We start from the raw sequence: 25342 nt of genomic DNA, 5'->3' as shown, positions 1-25342 counted from the left end.
GTCTGGAAGGCTCGCGTAACTAGGCAGCTTACGGCTGGCTTTCCCTTTGTGTAGTCGGTGTAGTTGGATTCAATCTTAGTCATGTATTGTTGCTTTGCCTGTTTGATGGTTTGTCTGAGGGCCTAAGTGTCCTAAGTGTCCCGCTCCTTGAAAGCTGAAGCTCTAGCCTTTAGCTCGGTGAGGATGTTGCCTATAATCCATGGCTTCTGGTTGGGATAAGTACGTACGGTCACTGTGGGGACAACGTCGTCAATGCACTTATTGCTGAAGCCTGTGACTGAGGTGGTATACTCCTCACTGCCATTGGATGAATCTCGGAACACAGCCATGTGTTCTGGGATTACTCAGGGTCAGCCATAGTAGCACTCAGGGTCAGCCATAGTAGTACTCAGGGTCAGCCATAGTAGTACTCAGGGTCAGCCATAGTAGTACTCAGGGTCTGCCATAGTAGTACTCAGGGTCAGCCATAGTAGTACTCAGGGTCAGCCATAGTAGTACTCAGGGTCAGCCATAGTAGTACTCAGGGTAAGCCATAGTAGTACTCAGGGTCAGCCATAGTAGTACACAGGGTCAGCCATAGTAGTACTCAGGGTAAGCCATAGTAGTACTCAGGGTCAGCCATAGTAGTACTCAGGGTCAGCCATAGTAGTACTTAGGGTCAGCCATAGTAGTACTCAGGGTCAGCCATTGTAGCACTTAAGCCCACCCACCCCCAACCCCCCAGACAAACACATACACAACAAACACACAAACACACACACTTACCCTTGGCCTCGTTGTGACAGGCATGCAGTTTCAAAGGCAGGGATGAGGCATGAGGGAGTATTAGTGAGTTTAGTGAGTTTAGTGATGAGTCACCACAGCAGGGGAGAACTATTTATTATGAACAATTTCCTCCCAATGAGCTTCAAGTGTTACAATAACACAATGTGAGGGATTCCCTCCTCGTTATGGTATACCTCTACGGTTTATCTCTATAATGCAGATGCTCATCAAGCATCATCATCCTCCACCTGATCCACAAGTAACTAAATTCAAACATGGCCAATACACTTGTGTTTCTTAAACAATATACCAGACCTGGGTTCAAGTAGTATTTGAAATATTTCTAATACCTTGATGAACGTTTGGTTAAACCTGCCTGGAGTGACAGATTGGGATGGTTGTGCACTTTTGGAACTATGCCTTTGGGTTCCATTGCATTTGACAAATTTATTTTTTAATACTATTTGAACCCAGGTAAACAACTGGCAAATCAAGGACTATGATCAGATTAAACAGATGATGTGGGCTGCTTGTCGTGGCTACTCACAACATCATTAATGTTCTTCTTCTCGTGGATAGAGCTTGTTGTGAGGATGTGAACTTTGAGTTGTATTTTTCCCCAGTCATTGCACAGTTCCCTTGTCTCATATTGTTGATTTTTATTTATTTATTTATTTAACTAGGCAAGTCACTTAAGAACAAATTCTTATTTTCAATGACAGCCTAGGAACAGTGGGTTAACTGCCTGTTCAGGGGCCGAACGGCAGTTTTGTACCTTGTCAGCTCGGGGATTTGAACTTGCAACCTTCCGGTTACTAGTCAAACCACTAGGCTACCCTGCCGATTAGTAATTACTCTGCTGACAAGATCCACAGTGTTGGTTATTGCCTTCGGTGAAGTACACAGGGGAATATACAAGAGAAGCGTACATTTCTGGAGTGTTGCATCACAATCCATTTCTGTGCTTTGCCCACAGAAAATATTGAAAAAAGTTGGACGAAACCTTTTTTAAATTCATGCAATTCGTACAGCCAACATTTCATAATGTTGTTTACATATACACTGTTTTTGCATTGATTTACACCAGGTGCATGTACTTATTTTTGGTTTGTTCTCATACTTACACCGGTGTCATTGCAATGTAAGTACTGTAGATATTATTACCTAGTACAAGGGTTGGCAACAGGCAACCTGCAGGCCAAGTTCAGCCCGCAAGTGCAAAAAATGTGCTTCATTTTAGGAAATCTGTTCCTATGTCGTCCCACAAACTAACAAAAAAGATGGATATGTGATCATGTCTCAATGTAATCAAGGTATGAAATTATTGTTATTTTCAAATACGATCTCTTTTTTAAATAATTATGTTCCACCCCACCCCCCCCCCCCCCCCCCCCGACTATTCGCTCCGACAGAAATTGGCCCGCGGCTGAACCCAGTTGACCTCTGACCTAGTACTTACAACTGTTATACTCCATCATGTAAAGTGGGACGGCTACTCAGCCAGTACATTTTGTTGTCATAAATGAAGTCAATCTGGTTCCTTGAATAAGATTTTAACAGATTTGTTTTCGATGAAAGGCCCACACAGTCTCTAGGCTATAAAGAGTGATTACATTACATTACATTGTGGGCATTAACATTTCAGATGTCCGTTTGATCATTTATGAATATATCTGGGAGGTAGCTCGATCTCACCTCCCATGACTCATAGACACCAAATAACCTCCTGACGCTGGCACCAGGCACCACACTTAAGATGGATGGCGCATTGCAGACCTGTTCATCTGAATTAAACAGCGTTTATATTTCATTAACACAAAGAACCACGAGAGCTGCTCTCTCTGAGAATAGAATGGGAGGGAGGGAGTCACAATAGGGGACACACAGGGAGGAAGTCACAATAGCGGACACACAGAGAGGGAGTCACAATAGGGGACACACAGGGAGGGAGTCACAATAGCGGACACACAGGGAGGGAGTCACAGAAGGGGACACACAGGGAGGGAGTCACAATAGCGGACACACAGGGAGGGAGTCACAATAGGGGACACACAGGGAGGGAGTCACAATAGCGGACACACAGGGAGGAAGTCACAATAGGGGACACACAGGAAGGGAGTCACAATAGCGGACACACAGGGAGGAAGTCACAATAGGGGACACACAGGAAGGGAGTCACAATAGGGGACACACAGGGAGGGAGTCACAATAGCGGACACACAGGGAGGGAGTCACAATAGGGGACACACAGGGAGGGAGTCACAATAGCGGACACACAGGGAGGGAGTCACAATAGCACTGGGGAGTAAAGGGGAAGGGGGGGGGGGGGGGGGGGGGGGGGCGGGTAGCTACAAGCACAATTCCTTACTCCAGCAACTACATAGTTCCGACCTCTCACACTGCAGCTGACAGATAAGCCACAGCTAGCGACCGTATTCAGCGTCTATCCCGGCTCCTCTTTGTCTTCTACCCGGCAGTGTCAAAGCGAGATTAAAATACAATAAGTAGTGGCGTCTTTGGAGCGAATGAGGCAGGCGACAAACATTCATTTTGCCTCGGTGTTCTGCCAGGCCCCCGATAAAGTTTTACTGCAGCCCTGTTAGTATTTACACTGAGGCTTTGGCTCTTTAAGCACAGTGATAACACTTTCCCAGGGATATGTAGAACTTCTTTGTCATGATATTATCAGGTTAATAGGTGCCTGTAGTTGGCAGGAGTATCGTTTATCGGGTGAATTGCTAGACATTTACAGTGTCTAGGCCTATTTTGTTTTGTGCTGTTATTTCAATAGGATGCTATCTGAGTGATGGGGCGTACTAAGTGGAGTCACAAATTTACACTTGACGTTCATTTCGAAATTCCCTCTTGTATTTCAACTTCGTTTATGCCTTCAACCTCTTGAAATCTTGAAAAGAGACCATTAGTGGAGATATTTCGTTTACTAACTGTCAAAAGCATACAATGGCGGAAGGTTCCTTTTGACTAATCACTCACCGTAGTCCAGATCCTGGAGTTGGGACGAGCATTAAGACTGGTGTCAATGTGAATTATCTACAGCCTGAAGTTTCTCTTTCATTTTCGAAAATTTGAATTAACTGAATTAGAGTGAATTAGAGTTGGTACTGATCCATCACATTCTACTTTCAAATGTTTGAAGGACAGAAACCAGTGTTGAAAAAATCTGTGTTGAAAAAAAAAAAAATCTGTGAACAAAATCTGTTAAAAAAAAAAATCTGTGTTACCTTAATAGAAAATTACTCAAGTTCAAGTGAAAATACTAAATGAGTAAAAGTCTAAAAGTATTTGGTTTTAAATATACTTAAGTATCAAAAGTAAATGGAATTGCTCAAATATACTTAAGTATCAAATTAAATCAAATAAATTTATATAGCCCTTTGTACATCAGCTGATATCTCAAAGTGCTGTACAGAAACCCAACCTGAAACCCCAAACAGCAAGCAATGCAGGTGTAGAAGCAAGTAAGTAAAAAGTAGAAATCATTTCTTATATTAAGCAAACCAGAAGGCACTTTTTTTAAAATGTACAGATAGCCAGGGGCACACTCCAACGCGTAATTGACAAACAAAGCGTTTGTTTTTAGTGAGGCCGCCAGATCAGAGGCAGTGGGGACAACCAGGGATGTTCTCTGTTTAGTGAGGCCGCCAGATCAGAGGCAGTGGGGACAACCAGGGATGTTCTCTGTTTAGTGAGGCCGCCAGATCAGAGGCAGTGGGGACAACCAGGGATGTTCTCTGTTTAGTGAGGCCGCCAGATCAGAGGCAGTGGGGACAACCAGGGATGTTCTCTGTTTAGTGAGGCCGTCAGATCAGAGGCAGTGGGGACAACCAGGGATGTTCTCTGTTTAGTGAGGCCGCCAGATCAGAGGCAGTGGGGACAACCAGGGATGTTCTCTGTTTAGTGAGGCCGTCAGATCAGAGGCAGTGGGGACAACCAGGGATGTTCTCTGTTTAGTGAGGCCGCCAGATCAGAGGCAGTGGGGACAACCAGGGATGTTCTCTGTTTAGTGAGGCCGTCAGATCAGAGGCAGTGGGGACAACCAGGGATGTTCCCTTGATAAGTGCGGGAATTGTCTTTCTAAGCATTCAAAACGTAACGAGTACCTTAGGGTGTAAGGGAAAATTTATGAAATTAAAAATCCATTATTTTCTTTAGGGAAAAAAAGTAGTACTTCAAAGTATTTTTTACTTAAGTACTTTATACCACTGGAAATGAGTGATAGAGGAATCAGTGTTAGAGAAATTAGTGATTGAGGAATCAGTGGAAATAAGATGTCTGATCACCTCCCACCCTTCAAGCTCCTCTTTGTCCTGTGTTAGTCTCATCTCGTAAACCATGCAGTCAATACTGCCAACATTAGCCTAGCAGCAAAGCAGCAGGCCATCTCTACTTTCATTTACCTCCATCTCACAGTTAGTCAACCAGACCCATCCCTACTACTCTGCATTTCCAGGGTGACAGTGACAAGGTTATAAACGCTAGCTAGCTCCTCTACTGATATAACAGTCAGCCCAGGTGGAGCGTGATGAATAGACACACAATACCAGTAGGTTCTGTCAGCTCTGTAATACTGATTTATAGGGGAATAACCTGCCAGGTCATTTCATCGATGCTTCATAGGATTTAGCTGTTTGTGGATGTGTCTGTTGATGATTATGAATTGGACAAAGGGAGAGATATGAAAGGGGAACTCATCAAGTGGCACATTGGAGCCTTTGGAGGAAGTACTAATCTTACCTTTGACCTTCGTCGATATCATCTGTGAAGAATGTGAGCTTGTTCAAAAAGAGCAAATTAATGCATGAGTTCACAGAACCTAAAAGCTAGTCGTAGTAATGTATAACATATACAATTTAATCTGTGACTGCAGCGCTGTTTCTGTGATCTGTTGGCAGGGTCAACACAGATAGACAACTGCTATCTGACTCCACAGGCAAGACTTATGGCCTGAGTGGTTGAGGTTAGACGTCACACTCTGCATCAGCATTATTGGGAATCGACTAGAAAACACATGAAAGTGAATGCAGAGCGAAGAATATGAAAAAGATATATATTGGGAAAACAGCACTCAAAGCCGGGAGAAATGGTTGCAAGCATCAGAAAAGAAGGTAAGATGGAAGTTTCCACTTTTAAAAGCCACCCTTTTCATTTCATTCAATCATATCCACTTCAAGCCAAGAATCCACTTCATTCATTTTATTTCTTAACACCATAAACAATTTAAAATGCTGTGGTAGAAAAAGTACCCAATTGCCATACTTGAGTAAAAGTAAAGATACCTTAACATGAACGTGAAAGTCACCCAGTAAAATACTACTTGAGTAAAAGTCTAAAAGTATTTGATTTTAAAATATACTTAAGTATCAAAAGTAAATGTAATTTAAAAAAATGTACTTAAGTATCAAAAGTAAAAGTATAAATCATTTAAAAATCCTTAAATAGTGACGATTTTCTTGCTTTTTAAATTTACGGATAGTCAGGGGCACACTCCAACACTCAGAATTAGTTTTTCAAATTAAGCATTCGTGTTTAGTGAGTCTGGCAAATCAAAGGCAGTAGAGATGAGCAGGGATGTTCTCTTCATGAGTTGGACCATTTTCCTGTCCTGCTAAGCATTCAAAATGTAACGAGTACTTTTGGATGTCAGGGAAAATGCATGGAATAGAAAGTACATTATTTTCTTCAGGGACAGAGTGAAGTAAAGCTAAAGGTGGTCAAAAATATAAATAGTAAAGTAAAGTACATATACCAATAAAAACCTACTTAAGTAGTACTTTAAAGTATGTTTACTTAAGTACTTTAGACCACTGTTCAAATTTAATCTCAATTAAAAGCCATTGTCATGGTACCAATTTCATTACATCAGTCTCTTATTCATTTAACACCTTATTTCTGTGTCAACTATTCAGATAACGAAGACAGGCAACCTTGAAAAGCTGATGTGTTTTATGCCACAGAAATCAATGCAATGTGCATACTATGCCTGCCAATCACTTACTGCTTTCAGTGACAGTCTTGTAAAGACTTTGTAGGAAATGCAAGGGCTAGCCTAGCCTGTCAGAGTCTGGGTTTAACCCACAACTTAAGTCCCTAAGACACCTATCATAACGTCCAGACTGGCAGGCATAATGTGTTTACAGTAGACGTATTAAAGCTGCAATATGTGACCCAACTAAATTCACATAGAAATGTGGGTTATAGATCTGTCATTCTCATTGAAAGCAAGTCTAAGAAGTGGTAGATATGTTGCTATTTCTATTCTCTTCCCGTTCTTAAGTTTAGTTTTTGTACACCAGCTTCAAACAGTTGAAAGTACAATCTTTTTGGTTCTGGGACATATATTTCACAGCGGTTTAGATGGTACAGCGATTCTCTACACTCTACTTGCTTGTTTTGTCATATAAACTCAAATTAGGCAAACTATTTAAATTTTTGAAACCAGGAAATGCCGGAGCGATTCCTGCATAGCGCATCTTTAACTGACGTATTTCCTACAACCTCACTGCAGTTTTGAATACCATGCATCAATAATTTGTAAGCAGACAGAGTCAAGCCTTTGTCCTACATCGTTCTAATGCACTGTAATGTCTTTCAAGCTGGTTAGCCGTGTCAATCTATTTCTGCAATAGCCAACCAGGCTGTGAGAGAGTCACATGATCCCTTAAAAGGGGCCGTCCTCTGAGTTTGGCGCTGGACTGCTGTGACATGAGACCAGTGTGGCACTGGCAGTGTGATAGTGAACGTCTCCAGGAGTATTGTCTCTGAGCCAGAATCTAAATCCCCAGAGAAAACTGTCCCCCTGCTCTTCATTCCCTTTCCTACCTATTTCATTCCCAGCCTCTCTCTTTTTCTTTGTCTGTGTATGTCTTTGTCTCTCACACAAGCACACACACACACACACACACACACACACACACACACACACACACACACACACACACACACACACACACACACACACACACACACACACACACAAATATTCTCTCTCTCATTTACCATAGAAGGTCAGAGAAACTCATTACGTCAGAGAAACTTATTGACTCATGCACTCTCCAGATAAAAATTATCCGTATTCTCCTATGGATACATACTGTACACCATCTATATAAAACCAAACTTATTCACCAACCAAGCCCCATAACCCCATTCACATCCTTCCTCCTACACACACACAAATCCCTCATGGTGCTGCATCTCGATAGAATCAGAATCTCTTCCTGGTTTGCCAGTGATTTCATGCTGGAGAGGTGTGTAACGGGAGTGACCCATTACAGAATTGTGAGCTGGTTCCTGTTCCCTGGCTGTCAATGGAAAATCATTAGCGCTCTAGCTTCCATCCATCAATACATACCCACAGGCCTTCCTTGGCTGGGGATTTTCACACCAGCTGAATTAGATTTCACCTCCATTTCATGCCTGTCTCTTTTGCTCTTATCTAAGTCCGATTGTGTTTTTATTTTGACCCTTTATTTAACTAAGTCAGTTCTGAACAAATGCATGTCATGCAACCATACTGTAAACAATTAATACCTTTTGAGAATGTCAAATGTATATTTTGAATCCCACTTCAGAAGACAGTCAATATGTAGATGACATATTGTATAATTATCAATACATGTGCAGAAACATTTTGTTTAGGTCATGAATATCTAACGTATGTTATGTCTAGTCATGAACTTGAATTTGTACATAAATAATATTTAGCATTGCTCACATACAGTTACATTCGTGAAATATATAATATAATATCTATAATATAATATATAATATATAATATAATATATATATTTTATCACTTTTCTGTTTTATCAATTACATTTAATTCAACATTGAAAAAATGCGTTAGTTTAAATTTGTTCGACCTTAGCAAGCCTGACCACAAGTCCGAGACCACTATGATGTCCGAGACCACTATGATGTCAGAGACCACTATGATGTCAGAGACCACTATGATGTCAGAGACCACTATGATGTCAGAGACCACTATGATGTCAGAGACCACTATGATGTCAGAGACCACTATGATGTCAGAGACTAGTATGATGTCAGAGACCACTATGATGTCAGAGACCACTATGATGTCAGAGACCACTATGATGTCAGAGACCACTATGATGTCAGAGACCACTATGATGTCAGAGACCACTATGATGTCAGAGACTAGTATGATGTCAGAGATCACTATGATGTCAGAGACCACTATGATGTCAGAGACCACTATGATGTCAGAGACCACTACGATGTCAGAGACTAGTATGATGTCAGAGATCACTATGATGTCAGAGACCACTATGATGTCAGAGACCACTATGATGTCAGAGACCACTATGATGTCAGAGACCACTATGATGTCAGAGACTAGTATGATGTCAGAGACCACTATGATGACACACCAAATGCATTTGATGGATATTTTTTGTTTTCTTCTACTGCCTCTTAAGGGGAAAGTAATCCAAAAGCAACTGAAAGTAATCAGATTACATGACTGATTTTGGGTAATCCAAAAGTTATGTTACTGATTACAAGTTCGGACAGGTAACTAGTAACTAACAGATTACATTTAGAATATAACCTCCCCAACCCTGCTCACAGCCTGAATTAAGACCTAATGATACCATGAGCTGTTTTGACCTCGTTGTCTGTCTGCCTGTCACTCTACTTCCTGCCTAGTTCTCTACATGATCACAAGGATGATCTTCGCAAGCGTCTGTCTTACACCACCCACAAACTAGAGATGGTGGAGTCTGAGTTTGACTCCACCCGTCAGTACCTGGAGACGGAACTCCGTCGAGCCCAGGAAGAGTTGGAGAAATTCACTGACAAACTACGCAGGTATGTCAGTCCTGTTACACCATCTCAGTCCTGTTACAACATGTCAGTCCTGTTACAACATGTCAGTCCTGTTACACCATCTCAGTCCTGTTACAACATGTCAGTCCTGTTACAACATGTCAGTCCTGTTACAACATGTCAGTCCTGTTACACCATCTCAGTCCTGTTACACTATCTCAGTCCTGTTACAACATGTCAGTCCTGTTACAACATGTCAGTCCTGTTACAACATGTCAGTCCTGTTACACCATCTCAGTCCTGTTACACCATCTCAGTCCTGTTACAACATGTCAGTCCTGTTACAACATGTCAGTCCTGTTACACCATCTCAGTCCTGTTACAACATGTCAGTCCTGTTACAACATGTCAGTCCTGTTACAACATGTCAGTCCTGTTACACCATCTCAGTCCTGTTACACCATCTCAGTCCTGTTACACCATCTCAGTCCTGTTACAACATGTCAGTCCTGTTACAACATGTCAGTCCTGTTACACCATCTCAGTCCTGTTACAACATGTCAGTCCTGTTACAACATGTCAGTCCTGTTACAACATCTCAGTCCTGTTACACCATCTCAGTCCTGTTACAACATGTCAGTCCTGTTACACCATGTCAGTCCCATTACACCATCTCAGTCCTGTTACACCATCTCAGTCCTGTTACAACATGTCAGTCCTGTTACAACATGTCAGTCCTGTTACACCATCTCAGTCCTGTTACAACATGTCAGTCCTGTTACAACATGTCAGTCCTGTTACAACATGTCAGTCCTGTTACACCATCTCAGTCCTGTTACACCATCTCAGTCCTGTTACACCATCTCAGTCCTGTTACAACATGTCAGTCCTGTTACAACATGTCAGTCCTGTTACACCATCTCAGTCCTGTTACAACATGTCAGTCCTGTTACAACATGTCAGTCCTGTTACAACATCTCAGTCCTGTTACACCATCTCAGTCCTGTTACAACATGTCAGTCCTGTTACAACATGTCAGTCCTGTTACACCATCTCAGTCCTGTTACAACATGTCAGTCCTGTTACAACATGTCAGTCCTGTTACAACATGTCAGTCCTGTTACACCATCTCAGTCCTGTTACACCATCTCAGTCCTGTTACACCATCTCAGTCCTGTTACAACATGTCAGTCCTGTTACAACATGTCAGTCCTGTTACACCATCTCAGTCCTGTTACAACATGTCAGTCCTGTTACAACATGTCAGTCCTGTTACAACATCTCAGTCCTGTTACACCATCTCAGTCCTGTTACAACATGTCAGTCCTGTTACACCATGTCAGTCCCATTACACCATCTCAGTCCTGTTACACCATCTCAGTCCTGTTACAACATGTCAGTCCTGTTACACCATCTTTAGTATCTTACCACAGCTGTTGTGTCTAACAAATCATGACTATGTCATCGTTCATCTTAACTCAATGAGTCAATGTATTTACACATCACCTAATTCAACTGAATCTGCATTGGGAATAATCTAATGCAAGGTTCTCCAACTGTTGTCTGTGATTCCTCCCTGCAGTAACATACCTTGATTCAACTAATCAATGTCTTCAGTCCAGACCATAATTAGCTAAATCATCTGTGTTACTGTAGAGCTGGATCAAAAGCCAGTAACTCTGAAAGGTAAAGCAATTTACAACCAAATTACTTATGTAGCCAGTGGCTTTTCATTTCCCTAAATTACTGGCCTCATTTGAGCCAGATACAGAGAAAAAATATGTTTTGATTTGGAAGTTACCATATTTACTTAAAGTAATAAACATAACAAATTACTTAGGGGAGACGGAGACAATTCTAACACATTTTGGAGTTGTTTAAAACAAAATATGTATTTACTCTAACAGTGTAGAGATTAAAAAATGTCACACAAACAATTTACATTTCTCTGCAAAGTTTTAGAAACCTGTGTAAAATGTGGATTCTTCACAATTATATCTTGAAGACCCAAAGTCAGAAAATGTCCTGATGTTACAATTAACCCCAATAGCACGGTTAGCTGTAACAGTATATGGGACAGTTGTACCAATGTCTTTAATTGTCAAAATGACGGGTAGTATAACAATACCACTGATATTTGGATGAAATTACACACACAAAAAAAATTGTTTTAATTACTTTGATCTTTTAGGGATGTCATAGTTTAATATTATATTCTGTATTAGTTGTCAAAATGTTCTTAGTTGCACTGCCAAAGTTGCCATAAAGCAGTGGAAATGTGCTATAAATATATGAATGTATCTCTATATTATATAATTCTAGATGAGAGTAAGTTGCGTTACCACGGCGTTAAAACCAACCCCAAGCACAGGAGCCTTTACTTATTAATTAAAGTCAATACTAATCAAAAGATCATATCTTATTGATAAAAATTATATATGTTTAGATACATGGAGAATGTTCCACAGATCAAAAATCCAAAAAGAGAAATAACCTTATTTAAAAATATATATATATATATAAAATCCAAAACAATGGTTAATTTGAAAAAAATCTTCATAGACATGTGGAGACACTAATCAAGCATTGGCACATTGAATAAAACCTTTTGTTTCTAATTTGAGTTATTTAACCTGTTACAACTAACCTGTGTTACAATTGTCCAATGCAATAGCAATATCAATTGAACATGTGACAGCGAACAGTTAAAGCATACAGAACATGTTGTGAGAGAAATCATTGTTGACGTAACCTCCAGGCCCACTTCAGTTCTAGAGCGACGTCATTTCTTCTATAACAGAGACCAGAGCCAGTGACAATGGATCTCCACAGCTGCTTCGTCAATGGGGTCAAAAATGCTACAATGTATCCAAACCCCATGAGACCAGGGCCAGTGACAATGGATCTCCACAGCTGCTTCGTCAATGGGGTCAAAAATGCTACAATGTATCCAAACCCCCATGAGACCAGGGCCAGTGATAATGGATCTCAACAGCTGCTTCGTCAATGGGGTCAAAAATGCTACAATGTATCCAAACCCCCCATGAGACCAGGGCCAGTGACAATGGATCTCCACAGCTGCTTTGTCAATGGGGTCAAAAATGCTACAATGTATCCAAACCCCCCATGAGACCAGGGCCAGTGATAATGGATCTCCACAGCTGCTTCGTCAATGGGGTCAAAAATGCTACAATGTAGCCAAACCCCCATGAGACCAGGGCCAGTGATAATGGCATGCAGCACTGTGTGGTTTTAAAAAAAGAGATAGTAGCCTAATGCTGGTAATGATTGAACTAATGGAAAGTGGAGATGGAAGAGTAGCTTATTCCATTAAAACCCACTAATGTTTTGGAAGCCGACCAGAAACAGTGTTTTGTGCAAGGAAACACACCTCGCGCTGAAACGTTGCCAAAATTCCTCCGCTCATTCATGAGTCATGCGTCAGTCCTATGGGTTTGATTATGCATTCTTCATCGGCTTTTCTCTCCCCCCCCCCCCCCCCCCAAAAAAAGCACGAAAGGAATTCAAAATTCTGCTTTGATCACATGAAATTGTTTTTTCCATGCTTCCATTGTGAGGCTAGGATTCTCGTCCAAAAAGAATTACTGTGCAGTACAGACAACCAGAGATATCCATTGAATAATTTTCAAATCCAAATCCATTGCTTTGGATTTTCATATTCATCTTGAAAAAAGAAGTCAATGAATACTTGGTTTTGAAAGCATGTTCATTCTCTGACTTACATAGCCAATGTTTCACCAATATGTACTCTTTCCTGTCATGCAGGATCCAGAGCAGTTATGCAGCTCAACAGAGGATCAATCAAGACCTGGAGGACAAGGTGCACAGGACGGTAAGGCACCTGTTTCAGCCATACTGTACACCACAATGCTTCAGCCGTACACCACACTGCTTCAGCCGTACATCACACTGCTTCAGCCATACACCACACTGCTTCAGCCGTACATCACACTGTTTCAGCCATACACCACACTGCTTCAGCCGTACATCACGCTGCTTCAGCCATACACCACACTGCTTCAGCCATACACCACACTGCTTCAGCCATACACCACACTGCTACAGCCATACTGTACACCACACTGCTTCAGCCATACACCACACTGCTTCAGCCGTACATCACACTGTTTCAGCCATACACCACACTGCTTCAGCCATACACCACACTGCTTCAGCCGTACATCACACTGCTTCAGCCATACACCACACTGCTTCAGCCGTACATCACACTGTTTCAGCCATACACCACACTGCTTCAGCCGTACACCACACTGCTTCAGCCGTACACCACACTGCTTCAGCCGAACACCACACTGCTTCAGCCATACATCACACTGCTTCAGCCGTACACCACACTGATTCAGCCATACATCGCACTGCTTCAGCCATACATCACACTGCTTCAGCCATACACCACACTGCTTCAGCCATACACCACACTGCTTCAGCCGTACACCACACTGCTTCAGCCATACACCACACTGCTACAGCCATACATCACACTGCTTCAGACATACACCACACTGCTTCAGCCGTACACCACACTGCTTCAGCCATACACCACACTGCTTCAGCCGTACACCACACTGCTTCAGACATACACCACCCTGCTACAGCTATACACCACACTGCTACAGCCATACATCACACTGTTTCAGCCATACACCACACTGTTTCAGCCATATACCACACTGCTACAGCCATACGCCACACTGCTACAGCCATACATCACACTGCTTCAGCCATACACCACACTGCTACAGCCATACACCACACTGCTTCAGCCGTACACCACACTGCTTCAGCCATACACCACACTGCTACAGCCATACATCACACTGCTTCAGCCGTACACCACACTGCTTCAGCCATACACCACACTGCTTCAGCCGTACACCACACTGCTTCAGCCATACACCACACTGCTACAGCCATACATCACACTGCTTCAGACATACACCACACTGCTTCAGCCGTACACCACACTGCTTCAGCCATACACCACACTGCTTCAGCCATACACCACACTGCTTCAGCCGTACACCACACTGCTTCAGCTATACACCACACTGCTACAGCCATACATCACACTGCTACAGCTATGCACCACACTGCTTCAGCCATACACCACACTGCTACAGCCATACATTCATTTGAAGCCCACTACTATACCACACAGTCAGTGGAAGCTAGTGGGAAGAGCTATAGGAGGACAGGCTCATTGTAATGGCTGGAATTAAATAAATGGAACGGAGTCAAACATGTGGTTTCCATATATTTGATGTGTTTGATACCGTTCCATTAATTCCATTCCAGCCATTACAATGAGCCCGTCCTCCTATAGCTCCTCCCACCAGCCTCCTCTGCACACCGTGTTGGCACCTTGGGGACTTTTCGATTGGTTCCGCCAGTCAATCTCAATCAGGCAGAACTAAAGTAACATCAACCTTCCCATTTGACATCATTGAGCTGATATGCATTGTGTAATGACCTAAAATCAACTCTATTGTTGTTGGCAGTTTGTTGCAAGTTGCCAGCAGCATGGTGTCAGCCTCTGACACTCTATACTGGTGTCAACGAAGCAGCTCAGATACACCATCTCATCTTAGTTCTCCTGGAAACGGACATCCAAGACCAGCCTACATCCGACAGTGTGGGTTGCCAATGGCTCTCCTACAGCCCTTTCCTAACCTATAGGCTATTGAACTAAAGTGCATTCCATTTAGCCAGACTTGTGAAGGACTAGCCTTGTTTATACCAGAAAGACAATTTGAATTGGCAACATTCCGACCTTAATTGGCATTCCGACCTTAATTGGCATTCCGACCTTAATTGGCATTCCGACCTTAAAGTTACCGTGTGTTACATCACCTTATGCGCCCATAAAGTCCTGTCGCTTAAGCATCCACTTCTTTCCCCCTTCTCTTCACAGCTGGGATGGAGGGGCATTAATGAGATGCTGGTATTGACATTACTGGGATAGATTTGTTGTGTCCTAATGATCCCTGTAAGTACCTCAGCTCTCACTCACTTTGTTCTCATAAATAATGTAGGAGGTGTACAGAGGCTTGCTCTGCTCTCCCCGTCAGCCATTCCAGTCATTCCCTGGGGTCTTGCAGCTCGCCACGTCAATAAAGCATCTAAGGAATAAGCGATCTTTAAAGCAGCTGGCCAGGAATATCTTTCTAAGGCAGCTGGACAGGCAGCTCTCTATAAGACAGCTCTCTATAAGGCAGTCCGCAGGCATCTCTCTATAAGACAGCTCTCTATAAGGCAGCTCTCCATAAGACAGTTCTCTATGAGACAGCTCTTTATAATACAGGCGGTCAGGCAGCTCTCTATATGCGTCACACTCTAGTGACTTGAGAAATCATGTTTACCTCCCCTCTCACCATTCCAATTAGATTTAAATTCCGCTTGGTAAATAAACAAGTCGATGGCTTGATAGTTATTGGTTCACAGGTCTCCACGGCACTCCTTATGTGACATTTACAATGGAGTTCTTTGAATATTTTATAGCGTTTAAACACGAAAAGGCTATCAAATATTAATGTTGATGATAAGGCTGACCTGTTGCTCAGGGTCAAGCATGAGTGCATTAAAAAAAGGAGAGCTCCATCTCTGTCTCACTGAGCAACACACAGAGCATAGAGAACACCACACATACACCCTAATCTCTCGTGGACAGACTACATAACATAAATGGTATCTTTAACGTCAGTCAAAAGATTGCTGGATGTGACAACTAACGAGCGACAGTAGTTCTAGTGCTTTGATGTTCCGTCACTGGTTATTTGGATGTATAAGGTTTGGTGGAGGTGGTGGGTGCGGCGTTTCAAGCAGAACGTTTTTGGAAAGGGGGTGGGGCATTGGCTGAGTTTCTGTTTTAGGCTAGTGGAGACTTAGCTAATCTCATTAGTGTATTTTCTCATGCATCTTCTCCAGAACCTAATCGAGCATCTGATGTAATTACGCAAGATTTTCGGGGTGGTTTCCGAGATTACACACACTCAACCACCCTTCACTCACACACAAACGCACGCACGCATGCACGCACACACACATGCACACGCACACACACACACACACGCACACACACACACACACACACACACACACACACACACACACACACACACACACACACATGAATCATCTATAAGCATATGTCACACTCTAAATGGTGTCTATGTAGGCATTCATGTAGCGCTTATGAAGCCTTTATGTATGCTATATGAAATCGTTATAAGTTGTACTTTGTTTACAGTAGGACCCATTATAACATAGGCATAATAACCAACAACAACTATCATGTAAAAAAAAAACTATCCAAAAATGTATGAGGAAAATGATAAGAGTAAAAACACCTGAGAAGGGTTTAATGATTATTCCATACTGCTGCTGAATTGAGGTGGGGCGGTCTCTCTCAGTGATCGGCTACTGTATGTGGTCTTTGGTGTGAGATCTTAGATGAGAACTCCGGTATAAATCGATCGAAACACAAGCAGTCTCATGGTGAGAGGCCCCTCTCTTGCCACTCTCAAAGTAGTTACATGATCAGAGACGCAGCGCAATCAATGTCCAAAGTGATTGCCCTGCCATGGAACCTTGTTAGAAAACTATTACTCCCCCTGTCTCCCCAGTCGAGAGCTCCCCTTCCCCATTCGTTCCTCCTTCAGACACCGAAGACAATGTCATTACTGTTCAAGATGAGACCGCGGCCACGCTACAGGTCCATATTTAAGACGTATCATGATTAAAACTATATATTTTTTTTTATCTCATCAGAATAGAAATTTGAGTCACCATGGCTCCCTATCTGTGAGGACGTTTTAATAGAAGACGACCGTGTGTGAAATTAATTTATTTTCCCAATCACCTCTTCTTAGAAGATTAAAGACAAAGTGATTTCCTCAGGCAACTGTTCATACAGAAGATAGTGATTTGACTAGTTCCAAAAGTATGGCCATCAAAGCACAACCAACGCACAACATTGTCTCAACGTTGATTCCAGCCATCCCTATTTGTGTGCTACATGTTTTGTATTCTATCCATTGGTGCTGAGGTATAAGACGACATGACCGATTTTGAACATTAATCTAAGAAAACTCTATAATTTACACCAATTCTATAGTGTTTGTGTATTATTCGTTGTTTCTTCACCCATCGCTTAGCCTGGATTTTTGTAAGGTCTGAGTAATCCTCATTGCATTGTCATACGGAGAAAAGACAAGAGCCGAAAAATGAATCACAAATCATATTCTGTCACGCACACTTCTTTTGTATTCCAGTTGTGAAATTATTGGTGGTTGGCTTTTCAAAATAATAGTCTGTCTAGCGACCTTGGTGTAACTAATCACTGTTCATGACAGGAAATAGTCAAGTATTTCCTCAGAAGTATGCCTCCTTCTGATTGCCATTCCTTTATTATGTCTCACAATGGTATTTTCAAGGGGAAAATATTTATAGAGTAGGAAACGGTCTTAGATAGACACTGCGAGAAAATAGGTTCAAGCAAATCAAACATGCAATTAAAACGTTCTGAGCAGAAACCAAGAAGGTCACTCAAAAAAAATACAAAACCAAACAATTGAACCAACACCCTAGGAAGAGAATGTAGAATGTAGAATGTAGAATGTAGAATGTAGAATGTAGAATGTAGAATGTAGTGTAAGCGGGTTGTCTGAAAGTGTTTACATTATTTTATGTAGCGACAGGAGTTGTTTCTAAACGTGTTACCTGACTAGGGCCCAGAGATTTTCCTGGTCAAGTCACATGGTCAGGGAACAACTCCTGGCCCTATTTGTGTGGAATGCAGCCCTCCCTGGCTGTGCTGACTGTAGTGTTGACAGAGGATTCTTGACCATTGCTACTCCCCCTTCTGGGACGGCTACCCCCTTCTGGGATGCCCCCTTCTGGGACGGCCCTTAGGAAAATCAGATCACACCTCCATTCTGCCCCCCCCCCACCCCCCCTTCTATAGGCAGACACTTAAACAGGAAGTACCCAAAGTAAGGACTGTTCAACATTGGTCTGACCAATCGGAATCTATGCTTCAAGATTGTGATATGTTCCCGGGTTGCCTCTGAGAATAATATTGACGCATACACAGTGACTAAGTTCACCAGGAAGTGCATAGAAGATGTTGTTACCACTGTGACAATTATAACTTATTCAATCCAAAAAACGTGGATAGATGGCAGCATTCTCACAAAACTGGAAGCACGAACATCGCATTTAACCACGGCAAAGTGACTGGGAACATGGACGAGTACAAACAGTCCAGCTATGACCTCTATAAGGCAAACAGACAGGCAAAACAGTGGAGTCACAATTCAACAGCTCAGACATGAGACGTATGTGGCGGGGACCAATGCGGGCCACCACCACTCACGAGGAGAGTGAGCTCTTGTTCTCCGTGGCTGACATGAGTAACACATTTAAGAGTGTTAACCCTCGCAAGGTTCCCGGCACAGACAGCATCTATAGCAGCGTCCTCAGAGCATGTGCAGACCAGCTGGCTGGAGTGTTTACAGACATATTCAATCTCTCCCCATCCCAGTTCCTGAACCCAAGAAAGCAAAGGTAAATTAACTAAATGACAATCGCCCCGTAACGCTCACTTCTGTCATCATGACGCGCTTTGAGAGGCTAGTTAAGGATCATATCACCTCCACCTTACCTGACAACCAAGACCCACTACAATTTGCATACCGCCCCAACAGATCCATACTGATGCAATTGCCTGTACACAGCCCTATCCCATCTTGACAAGAGGAATACCTATGTAAGAATGCTGTTCAGACAACAGCTCAGCCTTCAACACCACAGTACACTCCAAGCTCATCACTAAACGCGGGGCCCTGGGTCTGAACTCTGCCCTGTGCAACTGGGTCCTGGACTTCATGACGGGCCGACCCCAGTTGGTGAAGGTAGGCTACAACTGCTCCGCTATGCTGATCCTCAACAAGGGGGGCCCCACAAGGGTGCGTGCTCAGCCCCCTCCTGTACTCCCAGTTCACTCATGACTGCATGGTCTCTTTCTCCATCATCAAGTTTGCAGATGACACAACAGTGGTAGGCCTGATTACCAACAACGACGAGTTAGCCTACAGGGAGGAGGTGAGGGCTCTGGCGGAGTGGTGCCAGGAAATAACCTCTCCATCACCGTCAGCAAAATGAAGGAGCTGATCGTGATCTTCAGGAGACAGCAGAAGGAACACGCCCTATCCACATCAATAGGCCGCATTGGAGAGGGTGAAAAGCTGCAAATTCCTCGGTGTTCACATTACTGACAACCTGAAATGGTCAATCCACACAGACAGTGTGGTGAAGAAGGCGCAACAGCGCCTCTTCAACCTCATGAGGCTGAAGGAATTTGTCTTGGCCCCTAAGACACTCATAAACTTCTAGAGATACACCATTGAGAGCATCCTGTTGGGCTTTATCCCTGCCCAGTACAGCAACTGCACCGTCAATAACCGCAGGGCTCTCCAGAGGGTGGTGTGGTTAGCCGGGGGCACACTGCCTGCCCTCCAGGACATCTACAGCACCCAGTGTCACAGGAAGGCCAAAGGATCATCAAGGACTTCAGCAACCCAAGCCACGGCCAGTTCACCCCCCACCATCTAGAAGGTGGAGACAGCACAGGTGCATCAAAGCTGGGATCGAGAGACTGAAAAACAGATTGTATCTCCCAGCCAATAGAACTGTTTCGCCATAATGACCATCGTTATGACTGTTAAACAGTCATTTTTCAGCCACTCCATAAAAAGTATTGTAAAATAACTATAGTTTTGGCAAGTCGATTAGGACATCTACTTGGTGTATGACACAAGTAATTTTCCCAAAAATTGTTCACAGAGAGAATATTTCACTTTTCATTCACTGTATCACAACTCCAGTGGGGCAAAAGTTTACATACACTAAGTTGACTGTGCCTGAGCATGGCTTTAGAAGCTTCTGATAGGCTAATTAACATAATTTGAGTCAATTGGAGTTGTACCTGTGGATGTATTTCAAGGCCTACCTTCAAACTCAGTGTCTCTTTGCTTGACATCATGGAAAAATCAAAGGAAATCAGCCAAGGCCTCAGAAAAAAAAGTGTGGAGCTCCACAAGTATGGTTCATCCTCGGGAGCAATTTCTAAATGCCTGAAGGTATCATGTTCATCTGTACAAACAATAGAACGCAAGTATAAACACTGTGGGACCATGTAGCCATCATACCGCTCAGGAAGGAGATTTGTTCTGTCTCCTAGAGATGAACGTACTTTGGTGCGAAAAGTGCAAATCAATCCCAGAACAACAGCAAAGGACCTTGTGAAGATGCTGGAGGAAACAGGTACAAAAGTATCTATATCCACAGTAAAAACGAGTCCTATATCGTCATAACCTGAAAAGCCGCTCATCAAGGAAGAAGACACTGCTCCAAAACCTCCATAAAAAAGCTAGACTACGGTTTGCAACTGCACACGGGGACAAAGATCATACTTTTTGGAGAAATGTCTTCGGGTCTAATGAAACAAAAATAGAGCTGTTTGGCCATAATGACCATCGTTATGTTTGGAGGGAAAAATGGGCGGCTTGCAAGCCGAAGAACACCATCCCAACCGTGAAGCACGGGGGTGGCAGCATCATGAAGTGGGGGTGCTTTGCTTCAGGACAAACCGGTGCACTTCACAAAATAGATGGAATCATGGGAATGGAAGATTATGTAGATGTCTTGAGATGTTGCTTCAATATATCAGTCAGGAAGTTAAAGCTTGGTCCCAAATGGGTCTTTCAAATGGACAATGACCCCAAGCATACTTACAAAGTTATGGCTTAAGGACAACAAAATCAAGGTTTTGGAATGGCCATCACAAAGCCCTGACCTCAATCCTATAGGAAATTTGTGGGCAGAACTGAAAAAGCGTTTGTGACCAAGGAGGCCTACAAACAAATTTTCCCATGATGTACCTGGAATAATGAGAGATATTCTTCTTCTCTATTTTTGTTTTATCATTTCACTGCCATGCTTTGTTCGATCTTGTCTAGCCATCTTGCCACAATGGAAATAAGTCCCAGACTTTGTGTGTTATCCTCAATGATTTTATTCATGTGCATGTATGGCTTTTATGATTTATGTGTTCTTGTTTTATAAAATAGTTGAATTAATAAACTAAACTAAACTAAACCTGACTCAGTTACACCAGCTCTGTCAGGAGGAATGGGCCAAAATTCACCCAACTTATTGTGGGAAGCTTGTGGAATGCTACCCGAAACGTTTGACCCAAGTTAAACAATCTAAAGGCAATGCTACCAAATACTAATTGAGTGTATGTAAACTTCTGACCCACTGGGAATGTGATGAAAGAAATAAAAGCTGAAATAAATATTTATCTCTACTATTGTTCTGACATTTCACATTCTTAAAATAAAGTGGTGATCTTAACTGAGCTAACACAGGGAACGATTAGTGGGATTAAATGTCAGGAATTGTGAAACACTGAGTTTAAATGTTTTTGGCTAAGGTGTATGTAAACGTCCGACTTCAACTGAACACTGGTCACTTTACGAATGTTTACATACTGCTTTACCCACTTTATATGTATATACTGTTTTCTAGTCGAGTCTCATCCTATATAACTACTGCTCCTTTGCACACCTTTTCTATTCATATACTAATATATACATATTCATATATATCCATAATGTTTTCTATTCATATATATCCATAATGTCTTCTATTCATATATATCCATAATGTTTTCTATTCATATATATCCATAATGTCTTCTATTCATATATATCCATAATGTTTTCTATTCATATATATCCATAATGTCTTCTATTCATATATATCCATAATGTCTTCTATTCATATATATCCATAATAAGATGACACCAATCTGTAAGTCATTGAGAGAGGACGTCAGTTCTGCATGTGTCACGTTCGCTAGAATAAATGTTGGACCAAGGCACAGCGGATGTTGAGTTCCACATTATTTAATAGAAAGTGAAACTAAGCAAAGACAAAAAACAATTAACAATAAACTAACAACAAACCGTGACAACAGAGATGCTACGTGCACGAACTACAATATCCCATAAACACAGGTGGGAAAAACAGCTACTTAAATATGATCCCCAAGTAGAGACAACGATTACCAGCTGCCTCTAATTGGGAATCATACACAATCACCGACATTGAAAAACAAACTTAGAACCCCATATAGAAATAATAAACTAGACTAACCCCCCAGTCACACCCTGACCTTCTCTACCATAGAAAATAAGGACTCTCTATGGTCAGGACGTGACAGTACCACCCCCCAAAGGTGCGGACTCCGGCCGCAAAACCTGAAACCAAAAGGGAGGGTTAGGGAGTGGGTGTCTAGTGTCGGTGGCGGCTCTGGTGCAGGACGAAGTACACTCTCATCCCGCGGATCCGCCAGCATCGGAGGCGGCTCTGGTGCGGGACGAAGAACCCGCTCATCCCGCGGATCTGCCAGCATCGGAGGCGGCTCTGGTGCGGGACGAAGAACCCGCTCCGCTTGCAGATCCACCATCTTTGGTGGCGGCTCTGGTGCGGGCCGAAGAACCTGCTCATCCTGCGGATTCAGCCATGGACCCAGGCTGAACATTGTGCATAGACTGGACCTAGATGCTGAGGAAGGCTCCTGCCATGGAGCGAGACTGGACACTGACCCTGGCCTGGACATTGGTTCAGAGGAAGACTCCTTGCCATGGAGAGGGACTGGACGCCATGTCTGGACTGGGCATCGGTGCAGAGGAAGACTCTTGCCATGGAGCTGGACTGGACGCCATGTTTGGACTGGACATCGGTGCAGGGGAAGGCTCCTGCCATTGAGCTGGAGGTTCCGGACCGTTGACCACCTCAGGAGGTTCCGGACCGTGGACCACCTCAGGAGGTTCTGGACCGTGGACCACCTCAGGAGGTTCCGGACCGTGGACCACCTCAGGAGGTTCTGGACCGTGGACCATCTCAGGAGGTTCCTGGCTGTGGACCGTCTCAGGAGGTTCTGGACTGTGGACCGTATTTGGAGGTTCCAGACTGTGGACCGTCGTTGGAGGTTCCGGACTGTGGACCGTCGTTGGAGGTTCTGGGCTGTGGAACTGTTGCCGGAAGATCTGGACTGGGAAATGTCGCCGGAAGCTCTGGACTGGGAACTGTCGCCGGAAGCTCTGGACTGGGAACTGTCGCTGGAAGCTCTGGACTGGGAACTGTTGCCGGAAGCTCTGGGCTAGGAACTGTCGCCGGAAGCTCTGGACTGGGAACCGTCGCCGGAAGCTCTGGACTGGGAACCGTCGCCAGAAACTCTGGACTGGGAACTGTCGCCGGAAGCTCTGGACTGGGAACTGTCGCCGGAAGCTCTGGACTGGGGATCGTCGCAGAAAGCCTGGTGCGTGTAGCCGGCACTGGTGGTACCGGACTGGTGACACGCACCTCAAGGCGAGCGCGAGGAGCAGGCACATGACGTACTGGACTGGGGAGGCGCACTGGAGGCCTGATGCGTGGGGCCGGTACAGGTGGCACCGGACTGGTGACACGCACTTCAGGGCGAGTGCGGGGAGAAGGAACAGGACGTACTGGGTTGTGAAGGCGCACCGGAGACCTGGTGCGTATAGCCTGCATCAATGGTACCGGTTCGATGACACACCTCACACGGCAAGTGCGAGGAGCTAGCACAGGACGCACTGGGCTGTGGAGGAAAACTGAAGACCTGGTGCGTAGAACCGGCACAAATTGTACCGGAACGATGACACACTTCGCATGGTGCGAGGAGCTAGCATAGGACGTACTAGGCTGTGGGGGCGTACATCTGGGCGAGGACGAGGAGCAGGCACAGGACGTAGGGGACTGGGGAGGCGCACTGGGACCAGCATGTAATTCTATGAATCTTACCGAGTTGATTAACTCACCCACTCGCCCAACTCTTAAATGCCCAGATAAATCTACCCTGATTGATTTGATATTGACAAATGTTCCACATAAATATTCTGCGGTTGGTGTTTTTTGTAATGATTTAAGTGACCATTGTGCTGTTGTTGCTGTTAGAAATACTAAGGTTCCAAAGACAAACCCACGTTTTATTCGTAAGAGAAATCTGCAGTGTTTTAATGAGCAGGCTTTCTTTCATGATTTGTTTTATTTTGACGGGAGTAAGATTGAGTTTATCCCTGATGTGGAAACTGCCTGGAAATTCTTTCATGGTGTTTTTTTCCAAATAGTAAACAAACATGCCCCATTCCGCAGGTTCAGGGTTAAAGGCCGGGATAATCCATGGTTTTCTTCTGAGCTGTCTTGTATTATTCACGACAGTAATCTAGCCTGGGCTAAAGCAAGGAAATCATGTTCTGATGCTGATTGGCTTATTTTTAGGCAGTTAAGAAACAATTGTTATTTTCTTCTCAGGAAGGCCAAGTCTGAGTATTTTATGTCTGTTACCACTGATAACCTGAATGACCCTAGAAAGTTTTGGAAGGCTATTAAGCCTATGTCTGGTAACAGTAATGTTAATGAATTACCGTCATGTGTTTTGAAGGACTCTGTTGCTGTATATGACAAAACTGAAATGCTGAATTGTTTCAATGAGCACTTTGTTTCATCTGGTAGGCTGTTTGATTCAGTGTCCTCTGTCTCTGTACAACCCTGTGTGGATGAACCAGTGAGAGCTGGTCAAACTTTCAGCTTTTTGCCATTCTCAGTGCAGGTGGTACATAGCCCTGAAATCCTTAGA

General features: G+C 43.4%; 1 protein-coding gene across 1 annotated transcript in view; it reads left to right on the top strand.

The window, feature by feature from the left end:
- The first annotated feature begins 5685 nt into the window (after positions 1 to 5685).
- Positions 5686 to 25342, top strand: part of LOC110498179 (brain-enriched guanylate kinase-associated protein-like) — a 43949-nt gene continuing 24292 nt past the window's right edge. The window contains exons 1-3 of the mRNA XM_036955168.1: positions 5686 to 5891; positions 9457 to 9618; positions 13363 to 13429. Coding sequence (XP_036811063.1) covers positions 5821 to 5891; positions 9457 to 9618; positions 13363 to 13429 — 300 coding nt within the window. The 5' untranslated portion in view covers positions 5686 to 5820. The remainder of the gene's footprint in view (positions 5892 to 9456; positions 9619 to 13362; positions 13430 to 25342) is intronic.

This window comes from Oncorhynchus mykiss, chromosome 19 (genome assembly GCF_013265735.2).
Source record: "Oncorhynchus mykiss isolate Arlee chromosome 19, USDA_OmykA_1.1, whole genome shotgun sequence".
NCBI classification, from domain to species: Eukaryota; Metazoa; Chordata; class Actinopteri; order Salmoniformes; family Salmonidae; genus Oncorhynchus; species Oncorhynchus mykiss.
The sequence above is the reverse complement of the archived record's forward strand: the minus strand, read 5'-3'. Positions and strand labels throughout refer to the sequence as shown.